Source organism: Cetorhinus maximus, chromosome 1, assembly GCF_964194155.1.
Source record: "Cetorhinus maximus chromosome 1, sCetMax3.hap1.1, whole genome shotgun sequence".
In the NCBI taxonomy this organism is placed as follows: Eukaryota; Metazoa; Chordata; class Chondrichthyes; order Lamniformes; family Cetorhinidae; genus Cetorhinus; species Cetorhinus maximus.
This window is the reverse complement of record NC_135879.1, coordinates 75270384-75283016: the sequence shown is the minus strand read 5'-3', so window position 1 is coordinate 75283016 and position 12633 is coordinate 75270384. Positions and strand designations below refer to the sequence as shown.

At 43.1% G+C, this 12633-nt stretch overlaps 1 protein-coding gene across 1 annotated transcript in view; it reads left to right on the top strand.

Annotated features, from left to right (window-relative positions):
* cpz (carboxypeptidase Z) overlaps positions 1 to 5136 on the top strand; it is a 60309-nt gene extending 55173 nt beyond the window's left edge. The window contains exons 9-11 of the mRNA XM_078542513.1: positions 182 to 321; positions 3581 to 3680; positions 3855 to 5136. Of these exons, the coding sequence (XP_078398639.1) occupies positions 182 to 321; positions 3581 to 3680; positions 3855 to 4201 (587 nt within the window). The 3' untranslated portion in view covers positions 4202 to 5136. The remainder of the gene's footprint in view (positions 1 to 181; positions 322 to 3580; positions 3681 to 3854) is intronic.
* Positions 5137 to 12633: the final 7497 nt, after the last annotated feature.

Below are 12633 nucleotides of genomic sequence, written 5' to 3'. Positions count from 1 at the left end.
GCCCACCCTCCTTCTCATCGCATCACTCAATTAGTTCTCTCCAGAAACACATTTGATTGTTCCTTCTAATTTTTTGTATTAGATTACTGTGCAAATGTCACAAGAGTGTCATGAAACAGTTTGTCTTTTGTACACGTTAAGGCACATTTAAAGTACTGTCACATCTATTTTGTAATTTCAGGGATGCAGGATTTTAATTATCTGCACACAAACTGTTTTGAGATAACATTGGAGCTTGGGTGTGAGAAATATCCTTCTGAAGAAGACCTCTATGACGCCTGGCAAGAAAACAAAGAAGCCCTCTTGACATACATTGAAAGGGTATTTTTTTAAGAATTTAATCCATGGATCAAGTGTCAATTGGGAATACTGTGGTATTGTCTGACTAAAACCACGTTAAAAAAAAATCAACATTAAAGCACTAACCAGCTAAATTCCTTTTTAATGTTTTCTTTTGTTTTCTCACTTGAACTTTTGATATCTCAAACATCATGGGCAGAATTTTCTGTGTGTAGGGCGGGCGGGCCCGACTCAATCTCCGGCGGGCGGGGAGCCGGTCCCCACCGGAGAAGCGGGCCCTGCCACCATTTTACGTGGGCAGGCCAATTAAGGCCCGCCCAGTGTGACGTCCGGTGGGAAGCGCTAAGCGCTTCCTGTGCGGGCGGGGGGATTCCCTAAAAGCGAGTGTGCGCTCTTTCACGCATGCGCACGAAAGAGTGCACATCTCCCTGAGGCTAAGTGCTGCCTCATGGAGATCGTTGACACTTTTAAAAAGATTAAAAATAGAAAAAAAAATTCCCTAACATGTCCCCCTCATGTGACAATGTCACAAGAGATGGGACATGTTCATAATTAACATAATAACTTTATTAAAAATTTTAAAACCTTGCATGAAATCTCATACCACCGGTGGATGAAGTTTCATGTTTTATCTGTTTGCTGCCGGGGCTCCTGGCCTGCCCGCCAACCTTAAGGTTGGACGGGCAGGTCCTTTAATTGTTTAAATGGTCCTGTCAATGGCCTCAATTGGCCATTGACAGGTCGGCGGGCGCACAGCTGATTTTGCTGCGTCCCCACCTTCCTGAAAATTTAAATGGGGCGGGACGACGTCGGGGGTTCTGCCTGACGCCATCCCGTGTCATTTTACACGTCAGTGAGCAGGCCCCGCCCCCTGCAAAATTCTGACCCATGAGTTTACTTGTTCTTAAAAATATATAAATATATATTTATATATCTTTAGAAAAACATATATATACCTTTTTACTTTTTAATGGGGCAAAGATTTTCCTTTAAGCCCAGCTAGTTTGTCTTCACTTCACTTTGTCTCTGAGTAAGGTGAAGTGGTGATCATGACCATGACTTACCAATTACCATTGTCTTTTTTTGCTAAGTTTCTGCTGGGAAACTAGGAACAGCAGGTTTCTGACAAACAATTCCCTGAGTTTACATGGTATTTAAAATGGCAAAGCTGACAGCATAGCAAGATTAATGCACCATATTTTAATTTAAAAAAATAATTATAATAACTCCATTGGTCTGGAAATCCCACGATGGTTTTGCATTTATAAAAGAGAAGGACTTGGGAAGAGGTAAATCCCAAATTGATTTAAGGCAAGTTGAGGTATAATAAATAAAAGGAAAATTTTAGAGAAGGTAGTTAAGCTAATGGAGGACAAAGTGCCAGGGTCTTATGGGTATACCTAAATATTCTGAAGCAAATGGGGAAAGAAAAATTTGAGTAATTGTGGCGCAGACTTTGAGGTTTTCTGCTTGATGGAAGTAGACTGGTAGTATCCCTGAGATGACAATTTTCCTGCTGTCTCATTCCTGCCTGGAGTTGCCTTCATGGGGAACAACCATTGGACTGATGGAGCATTCACCCAAGTTAGACTGTAAGACTTTTGATGTACAAATTGAGTTTCAATGATATCAATAGGACCCCAACTGCCATTTGGGGAGTCAACTTGGAGCAGCGTGTACCATTCATTTATAAGTCATTTCTTGATCTCTGCATTATATGATAGACATCAGCATCTTTTCCAGTCTTGGGGCATTTTCCCAAAGATCCCCCCCAAAATTCCAGAAATATATTCATGGATATACGCAGAGCTTAGAACCTCTAATGGTTTTAAGCACGTGTGCATGTTCCTAGAACTGGAACACTTGTGTGCACTTAAGGGCAATTAGGAATGGGCAACAAATACTGGCCTAGCCAGCGATGCCCACATCTCATGAAAGAATAAAAATAAAACACAGAAGCTGGCACAATGAGGGTATGAGCAAACTCATGCTTGCTGTACTAGGCCATGATCACTTGGCACCCAGTGATATTATCCTTAACTCTTCTTCTCCTACTAGCAGTAAAAAAGAAGTAAACTTTGATGAAAGTCAAATTTGATTGGATGCTTAAGATATTTCAAATTGTGTGCAGCTACTTTATTTAAAACATAACCTTCCAAAAAAACATCAGTTTTGGCTTCATAGGTTGAACCACATTGGCCAGATATTCCTCTCAGCGGTGAAGGACCAGTTTTTGCCATTCACCTCATATACAGTTGCCCAAAGATTTTTCATGGACTTGTCAGTGGAGATTTCCTGTTATCAGCCATGTGTTTCAATGTGGCACACTCCACAGGAGATCTGTGGTATCTGTGAACATGGCAAACAACAACAAAAATCTTAAACAAATCAAATTGAAGAATCCTCACTGAACCATGCAAAGGAAATTTAGAAAAGCAGGAAATATGAATTACATTTAAATCGTTTACAGGAAGCAAATTAAAGATTGAGAAATACAGATACAATTGAGAGAAATAAAAAAAACGCAGAATTTTTTTTAAAATTGTTTTATTTTTATTTTTTTTCAATCCCCAGCATTAATTTTCATCAGAAGCAATGAAATTCATATTTGCAAGTTAATTTTTCAGGACCAGAGAGGTTTTTCAATCGTAATAATCATTTTTTTCCACTGTTAAACACTCACTTACTCCTAGATATACCAACCCTAACTTTCTCAGTTATTTTTAGTGCAGAACTAAAGGGTAATTATCCCAAGTTCTCACACTTGCAATTATTCAATGCCAAGTGCATCAGTGAGGACCACGTGGAGGGGGTGGGTATCCCTGACAGCAATTTCTAGATTTCCATGTTTCAATGCACATGTCCAGGTGCCAGTTGTTGAATTTTGTCAGATTTACTGTGTAAGAATGGTGAGCACTGACAGCTTCACTGTTGTTATTACAGCAAAAGAAGAGCCATTATGATCCAAAATTTTCTGGAAAATGCGAGAAAAAAGCATCAAAAATCTAAGTTTCTTGGGGACTTGCCCTAGACCCTCTCATGCTTTCAGGGCTCAAGTCACCCTTCAGAAAATTTCTAGATCCACCATTGCAAAAAATATGTTTTTGTTTTCCCCTGCAACTCAATGATGGATATTTTGGATATACTTGCCCCTTAAGTTACAAGGGCCCATTGCAAGTGGGCGCCCATTGAAATTCTCCCCAATGAACTTCCATTTGTGTGGGGACATCATTATTCAGTAAAACTGGAACTAACTCATAATGTTGTGCTGGTCTTGTAGGTGCATCAAGGAATAAAAGGAGTTGTAAAGGATGACAGAGGAAGAGGAATTAAAGGGGCAGAGATCAAAGTCAGAGGAATCCGACATAATATCCTTTCAGGTAAAAGTGAAAAATTGGAACAAGTTATAGGAATAAAAGTTCCTTTGGTTGCCATAAATAATGACATTGTAAATGCGTTTATCATTTCTGGAAAAAAAAACATAACATACTCTTAGAACATGGTTACACTTGCTGCTTTATTAATATAACTTTGTCTTCTATTTTTGGTTGTAGTTACTAATGGAGAATATTGGAGACTACTACCTCCAGGTACACATTTTGTAAGCGCATATGCTCGAGGTCACACACGTGTTTTGAAGAGAATATATTTACCAGTAAAGATGGAGGGAGCTGGTCGTGTGGACTTTGTTTTGCGTCGCCTAGAGCCTGATATTGATTTTGAAACTTTTGATGAAGGAATGGATGAATTAGATCTGATAGATCATCTGGAGAGGACTGAGCAGGGACACGAAGATGGAGATGATGAATATCCATCTTCACGTGGAGAAAAGCCTTGGTGGTGGCCCTTCTTTTCCACTTTGGGACCAATTTCACCAGACTGGCTTCTGAAGAACAATTAATTGCCATTGTAGGTATTATACTAAATGGAGGATACATGAGCAAGTTGGCATTAATGCATTGTACTTTCTGTGACTCTTACTTTAGTTAATTACAGTAACCTTAACCATATCGTCTTATGATATGGGAAAACAATGTATTTTGAAAACATATTGTGTTAATCTTTTAGTCCTGAAGGAGCCAAATATAATTCTAGGGCCTCAACACAAGAGGGCCTCACAGATCACAACATTGTAAAATGAACATTAAACCATGTGCATTGCTTTGTCAATTTATATGGCTGATGTGTGCCTGCATTTTATGGCATAGATGGCCTTTTTCTAATAAGAAGGATTTGGAAGGCAAAATCCTGTATCTTTTTTACAATTAAAAGACACATTTTCTGTCTAACTATTTAACCGACATGGCATGCTTGAGCCAGGTTGTTACTCTAACAAATATCTGGATGGGATAAATCTATAATTTTGTAAGGGCGGGTCACCTTGCTCTTGTTAAATGAGACAATTGCATCAGTGGAATTGACATCCTTCCAACCTTTACCAAGGATAAATGCAGATTCCACAACAACAAATTACAATGGGTAGATGATTTTGTTTATCATCTATAGATTAATATCTTCCACAGCTTAATATAACCAACGCTTTTTTTATTTCCAAGTGATTTTTTTTAAACGTAAGAGTAAAAACTTCTGTTATATAATAGTGCATCGAGTGACTCAAGCTGGCCGTATGATTAGTTTTATTCAGAGTGATGATTTGTTACCAGCCAGAAATGACAGTTACTTCATGCTCTGCAAGGCTTATAGTTCTCTACATAAGGCCCTCTCTCTTTTTCTGAAAAAGTTGTCACAAATCAATTGTTACTGGTGCTCATTTACAAAACTTTCATGAAAATCGAATATTTAATAAACATGAACAATGGAGCTATTTCTATGCAATCTTTTATCAACTGTTTTATTTTAGTGATCAAAAGTGACATAAAAGCATATCCAAAAGAATATCATTGTGACATGGCAATTGCATTGCTTTTACTCTTGGAGAAAGTTGAAACAGTCGGGTCAGATTTTCCCGGGCCTGATTGGGTTCGAAGGGAGGTGGACAGGTAAAAGAAATGGTTGCGACATCAGGCTGAATATATGCTCGCACGCTGAAGGCAGGTTCCGCACCCGGAAGTCAGCAGTATTCCGACTTCCCGGCCTGCTGTCGCTGTGCGCCTGATAATACGCAAATTGCTGCCAATTAGCATCAAGGTCGGGTTACAGACTGTCATCCCCCAATGAGTGCTGGAGGGTGGGATGTCCAGTCTCGGAGTCTGCGGGCCTTATCCCGGTAGTAAGGTAACTGCCAGCACTTTAAAGTGCCCCCTGGCATGAGACAGTGTCGAGTGACCCATCAGATGATCATTGGAGAGCAGAACTATACAAGGTGAAAATTTGTGAATTTTCCAGTCTAGCCAGGTAATCTTTGCCAACCATGTCAATCTGCATGGGCAGTACAATGTTTACAATTCAGCAAGTCTCCCACCCTTTGGCATTGAGGAGTTGTACATTTATTATGTATTTCCATGCATTGATGTCTGCACCATTGGAGCAAGGGGAGAGGCATTCTAGAAGAGGCAAAGCCGCCCCCAAATTCAGTGAGACTGCCCTTGTTGCCCTCCTGTGTGCAGTACATGATAGACATGACTAGTTCATGCTGAATGCAGGGAAGAGGAGGAAGCCCAGGTAGACTCCTGCTGCATGGGACAAGGTGACGAGGTCAACAGTGTTGACATGGTGAGGAGAACTTGGTCCCAGTGCCACAAAAGGCTCAATGACCTCATGAGGTCAGCTGCAGGTAGCTAAATCTCTGCCTGTATACCCTTGGAGTGCCATAAGTTGGCCTGCACCTCTGCTGAGGGTTTCTGGGTGCCTCCTGATCCTCGGGGTCTGGCGCTGCTCTGCCCCCTTCCTGTGGAACCACAGCATCCTGAGCCTCCCTGTGTTCCCTTCTTCCTTTCACCCTTCTCCTTCTCCTATCCCTTCTCTCCTCCTCACTGGAGGTTGTGTCTGCAACTGAGGCAACAATCTCCATCAGTCTCAGACACTTTTCACCCATCACCCCTGGGTAATGGACAGGAAAATATTTCATCAAGAGCCCTCTGAGTCAGAGGGGAGTCCTCCTTATGAACAAATATCCAAATGATTCATCTGCCCACTGAAATAAGCAGCCCCTGCAGTCAATGGAGTTTGAACTGCAAAGCTGAGACTCTGGTCTCAACTTCAGGTTTAAAACCCACCCAAACAAGCTTGTCTTCAAAAATACGGATCCCCCACCTGTCTTAAGTCTCACCTTGAAGGGGTATTATTGCAATGAGATGTGTATAGTTAATTAGCTGAATTGCCTTTTAAATTGATATTTAAATAATGTGGGCGGGTAGTGGGCCGGTTTTTGACTTTTTCTCCCGCCCACAAGCTGTATTAGCAGAACCCAGCATGATGATGTCGTAGATAGGGCCCGACGTCATCATGCCCCATAATACACTCTGCGAAGCAGGAAACGCTCCCAATCTCGGAGCGTGTTATTCATCCCATTGTGTAGCCAGAGTTCCCACCTCCGTTTCCACCCTCCCCGATATTCCTGAGAGTGGCGGCGAGCGCGGAGCTCATAACTCACCCACACCAATTATGAGGCCAATGAACACATTGAGAAGTTATTAAAAGTCCGTCTCCTACAACGTGTGCAATTTTCCTGGAGGCGGTCAGTGTTTGGCAGCTGGCTGATTCAGACAAGCTGCATTGCGGCAAGGATCATGTCTGTGTGAAGTCACGGAGGTGGGAAAAGCTTAAAAAGGTAAGTAAAAATGCTTTTTAAAGTTTAAAGGGCTTAACCCTTTAAATTTAAAGTTGCAGCACCCCATCATAGGTCAGCTGGGGAAGAAGCCAGAATTAAGAACTTTTCCAGTTCAGGAGGTCATCACCCGCCTGGCATCACCCAATATCATGTGGGAATCAGAGCAGTGGGTCTGGCTTTTGAGCCCCATCTGAGCACAGGGGTGGTTCAGCAGGAAATGGGTGCTGCACCCTTAGGGTTTGAGGCCATTGGGGATGAGGAGCAGCAACCTGCACAGGATGGGCAGAGTGCCAGGCATCAGGAGGCCAGAAAAGAGGGACGAGGAGCACAAAGGAGAATGGGACGCTATCCTGGGCACAGGATCTACAGACAGAGACCTCCAGATGACTGTGAACAAGTGCTGAAGAAGACTGTGGCCAGAATTTTCCAGCCCCTCTGTGGTGGGGCCGGAGAGCCATCAAAATCTCCGTTCACATCGGCAGGACCGGAAGATCCTGCCGGCGTGAGGGACTAGAAAATTCCGGCCTGTGACTCTCTAGACAAGATGGCCACAGGTATTAATACCCTCATCAGTGTGAACCTCTGCAGCGTCTCACAGGCGACTGTATACCGATGCATCACCCAGGTGAACAGATGCTGTCTTGACCAATGCTGGACAACACATCAGGGTAACAAATGATGAGGCATCATAGGCTCAGATGGCACTGAGTCCGATGCCTGATTCCATAAAGTGGTGTCCTGCAATACCCTCCTGCAAGGGTCTTGGTCATTGTGCTCTGTCCAGGATGGTATGGGTCTTGAGGAAGGTAACAGTTCATCAGGGGAGAGGCAGGAGGTAGGATAGAAGGAGAAATTGGAGGCAGAGGGAGACAACATTGAACAGTGAGTTGCCCCTGCTGTATGATGAGGTGGCCTTCTCCTGCCATGCTCCGGGGAGAGGATCTCCCTTTGTTCCCTCATGGGTTCCAGTCCTCCAGCTCCCCTGGGTCATCTCGGGTCCCTATGATGCAGTGACAGGCTTTGACAGAAACTCTCTCCTTCAAGGCAACCAGCAGTCTCAGTGAGGCTGGCTTGGGTGTCTGAAAGCTGTCTCCACTCCTGCCCCCTTTAAATTGGACAGGAAATCTATCCCCATATCAATTAAAGGCTCACCCCCAGGAAAATTTGAAATCCAGTCTGTTTCGCACTGGAAGCAGGTTCCTGCCACAAAAACAGAACTGGCTCCTGTTTCCCATCTCCAAAGGAAGACTAGAATTCAAGAGCCTTTAAACCTCTTAATTACAACTAAACAAAACAGTTCTTATTAACATGGTTGGTTCAATTTTACAAAATTGGACCTCCAGTAGGGAGCCTCATCTGCCAGTAGTCCACACTGGAAATTTAGCCTTGCTGGCCCCAATTATCCATCTATTAAAACGGATGGACAAAAGTCAGGGGGAACATGCATCTAAATTATGCGCACGTACTCTGGACAAGCAAGATTATTGCCTGGAGCAGGATTTCATACAATTGTTGAAATAAGTGAAGATGTTGCCTCAAAAATCTGCACCTTGATGTAAGTGTTGGACACAACTTCTGAGAACCTGCGCAGCCAGCTCTGGTAGATTTTCCAAATTACTGGGAGTTTTTTTTTTTAATTTGGCTGCCATTGGCAGGTACTTATTGCACTAGCGGTCCACCTGCGATCCTTGCCATACCAAGAAGGTTGAATGAACCAGTGAAGAGCAATCAATCTAGAAGTTGCCAAGTCCCTAGAAAGAATCCCTGTTATCTCCATTGTCCCTTTGTAAGGGGACTTTTTAGCACATAAAATAATAATACCCTACATATCTCAGGGGTCCATGTTACGATCTCAGCCTGTATTCCTTATTGAGACCCCATTTCTCTAGATTGTTGAGAAGTACACCTGATGTGACCAGGCATAACTCCATCAGTAGTATGCCAGGCCCGAGGGTCTGGGATGCAGCAATACACAATGTAGGGAGCCCCCACTCCTGGGGCTGAATAATATGGTCGCGCACCAACAGTGAGTTCCATACCCGGAAATCAGCATCGTTCTGACTTTTGAGGCTGCTGTCAGGGCATGCCCAATAATATGTTGATTGCCACCACTTAGCAGCAAGGGTGGGTGGTGTCAGCTGTGGCTCAGTTCATAGCACCCTCGCCTTTGAATCAGAGGGTTGTGGGTTCATGTCCCACTCCTGGAAAACTAAGAACTGTGATTGTACTCGAAAGAGTTGCAATCTGTGACTGTTGATAACTCGAAAGAGTTTCATCCTGCCCAATGAGTGCTGGAGGGTGGAATGTCCGGTCTCGGAGGCTGCGGGCCTTGATCCCGGAACAAGGTCACGGTCAGCACTTTAAAGGGCCCCCTGCACGAGAGACAGCATCAGGTGACCCAGCAGATGAATAAACTGGGTTTATTATACAGAGACAAGATTTGTGCATTTGCCAGTCTGGCCAGGTAAGTGTATTTAAATTGTAGCTAATCTCTGCAAACCATGCCAATCTTCAAAGGTAGCAGAAATTTTAAAAATCAGCAAACCTCCCACCTCTTGGCATCGAGAAGTTGTACATTTGTTACATGTCCCTATACATAGATGGCAGTGTGATTGGAGCGAGGGCAGAGGCTTACCAAAAGAGCCAAACCGCCCCCCAGATTCAGTGATGCTACACATGGTATCCTCCTGTGTGCAGTTCATGATTGACATGACCAGCTCATGCCAACCATTGGCAAGAGGAGGAAGCCCAGCCAGACTCGTGCTGTGTGGGAGGAGGTGGCTAAAGAGGCCAACAGTGTGGGTATAGTGAGAAGAAGCCGGTCCCAGTGCGACAAAAGGCTCAATGACCTAATGAGGTCGGTCATGGTGAATATGGCATCAGTATGAGCAATTTTGGTCCAGTGTGCTACGGGTCTTGGTAGTGAATGCAGCCGTCTGAATCAGAGAGTCCTTCTGATGAAACAATCACCAAAATGTTCCTCTGTTCATTCACAAGAACAGTTTCTGCAGTCACCGAAGGGTTAACTGCAAAGCTGAGACTCTGGCCTCAGCTGCAGTTTTAAACCTGCCCAAACAACCTTGTCCATCAAAAAATGGATTCCCCACCTGTTGTGCTTCTCAGCCTGAAGGCATATTATTGCTTCACTGCTGTGAGTTGGCTCATTAATGACTTTAATTGCTTTCTCAATTGCCATCTGAATAATACGGGTGGGTTTCCAACTTTTTGACCCACCCACCTCCCATATTATCGCAAGCTGGCATAATGATGTCGGAAACAGCGCTCGACATCACCACACCCCATATTACACTCCACGATGTGGCTCCTGATCTGGGAGCGCATTATTCAGCCCCTGGTTTCACCCTGCTATGGCAACAGACACTAACTAGTCTCACACTTGAACAATTGTCATTTTGGTGAGGTGCTGGAGGATTTCTGATAAAAGAGGAATTGTAACCCAGCAAGAACCGATTCTTCATAAGAAGAATGAGAGAAATGGGATGAAAATTGTTGGAAAAAGTTACTAAAGTAAAATAGAATATTAGTGGACTGGAGTACTTCAATATCTCTCTTTCATTGCCCACACCACCAGGCTACCCTTCCCCAGTGAAACAAAATTACTAGATTTATTCATTATTTTGTTAAACGGTGGATAATATTGCCTTGGCTCTCCTTCCAATAACAAGTTTTCAGTATCAAGAAGGCTGCCCGGTCAGAACTCTGTTAAACACAATGGCCTAGAAGTTCCACCAGGCAGCACCCATTCTTTGGCCTACTAAAGTCGCAGATTGGCAGGCAGGAAGAGCAGGCACATTACTAGTTGGATATGCCTTGCCTGCTTTATTGGTGAATTGGCATACAGATTGCAGAATATTTTGTTAATATTAGGGTGCTACACCTCTTGCAAGACCAGTTTTCAATATTGATCTTCGCCATCATGTTATTCTCTACATGGTTATCCCACCCAGCAACAATTCCTAATCAACGATATTTAATGGCATAATGCAACAGGTTAGTTGTTGGTTTGTTATTTAACTTCTGGGCATCTCTTGGTCTATTTATCACTCTGCGAAATTAAGTTTGTCTGCTGAAAATTAATGTCTTATACTTTTAAGGGGTAAATCTAAAACTACTGTGTATCACCAGACAGGATGAGATGTATATGCTCATGTGATCATTGAGCAGAAGATTGGAGCAGTCCGAGAGTAAAAGTGTACATGTCTGACCTCTAGGACCCATCTTTTGGATCCTCATCACCAGTTTGTTGGGCCTTGTGAATCTCAGTTGCACGCTTGTTGAGGGATGGCCGAGTTGGTACTATAGATAGAATTGATCAGCAGATATATCTTAGGTGGAACACATTCTGTTTATTTACAAAGGTACTCAGCAGCTACTCATGTGTGCTTTCACATCAAACCCCATCTCCATACTTCTGACAACTAACTACAGACTACTAACTACAGAGGTAGCCCATGCTGCTCTTCTATTGGTTACACAAGATCATGTGAACTTCCTTTATAACATTCTTCTTAAAGGTATACTACACACTACAACATTCTTCTTAAAGGTATACTACACGCTACATAAAACCATAATTACCACACCCCTCCCCCTTTATTCGGAAATACAATGTTTTTTTAAATGGCAAATTATTTACACAGATAAGTAATTTACAAATTCAGCCTTTCTGGGGGTTTCCTTTGGCGTATAGAGCATCTCAGCTCTACAACTTCAAATGCCTTGCCAGGAACCTCTTTTTTTGGAGCTGTCTGAACATCAGGTCCTTTGGTGAGCACCTGCAAATCTGTTTCCTCAACTCTTGCAGCTCATCCAACACATCAAACACATCTGTACTAGGTTGAGTTCTCTCAACAGGAATTGTTGACCTGGTAGTGAACACTGGTGAAATCATTTCTTGATGATTTGTTTCTCTCTTCCTTAGATAATCCACATGTCTCCACATGTATGACTTGGCCTTCCACCTCCATATGGTAAGATGGAGGTCCAGTCACTGCACTATTTCGCCCAGTAACCACTTTGGTCCTTCTCCAAAGTTCTTCATATATACCATCTCTCCCACGGTAAATATACTCTCACGACTATGCCAGTCATGTCTAGTTTTCTCACATCTCTGACTCCTTTCCACCTTGCCCCTTAAATTTGGCATTATTAAGCTCAATCTCATCCTGAGACAGCGTTTCAGCGATAGCTCCGCAGGTGTGACACCTGTTATTGTGTGAGGGGTTGTCCTATAATGAAAAATAAAGCATGCTAGCTTGATTGCCAAGGAATCACCAAGGAATCACCAATTAGCTTTTGCATGCCAGCCTTGGACGTTTGAATCGCCCTTTCAGCCAATCCGTTTGAGGAAGGTTGGTACAGTAAAGTTTTTACACGACTGATACCGTTGAGACTGATAAACCGTTGAAACTCTGCACTCGTAAATGCCGTGCTGTTATCAGATACAACCACTTCTGGCAGTCCATTAATGGCAAAACTTTGACGTAGCTTCTCAATTGTAGCAGAAGACGTTGGTGACTTCACCTCATATATGTCCATCCATTTTGAGTGGGCATCAACAATGAGCAGAAACTTTGTTCCCA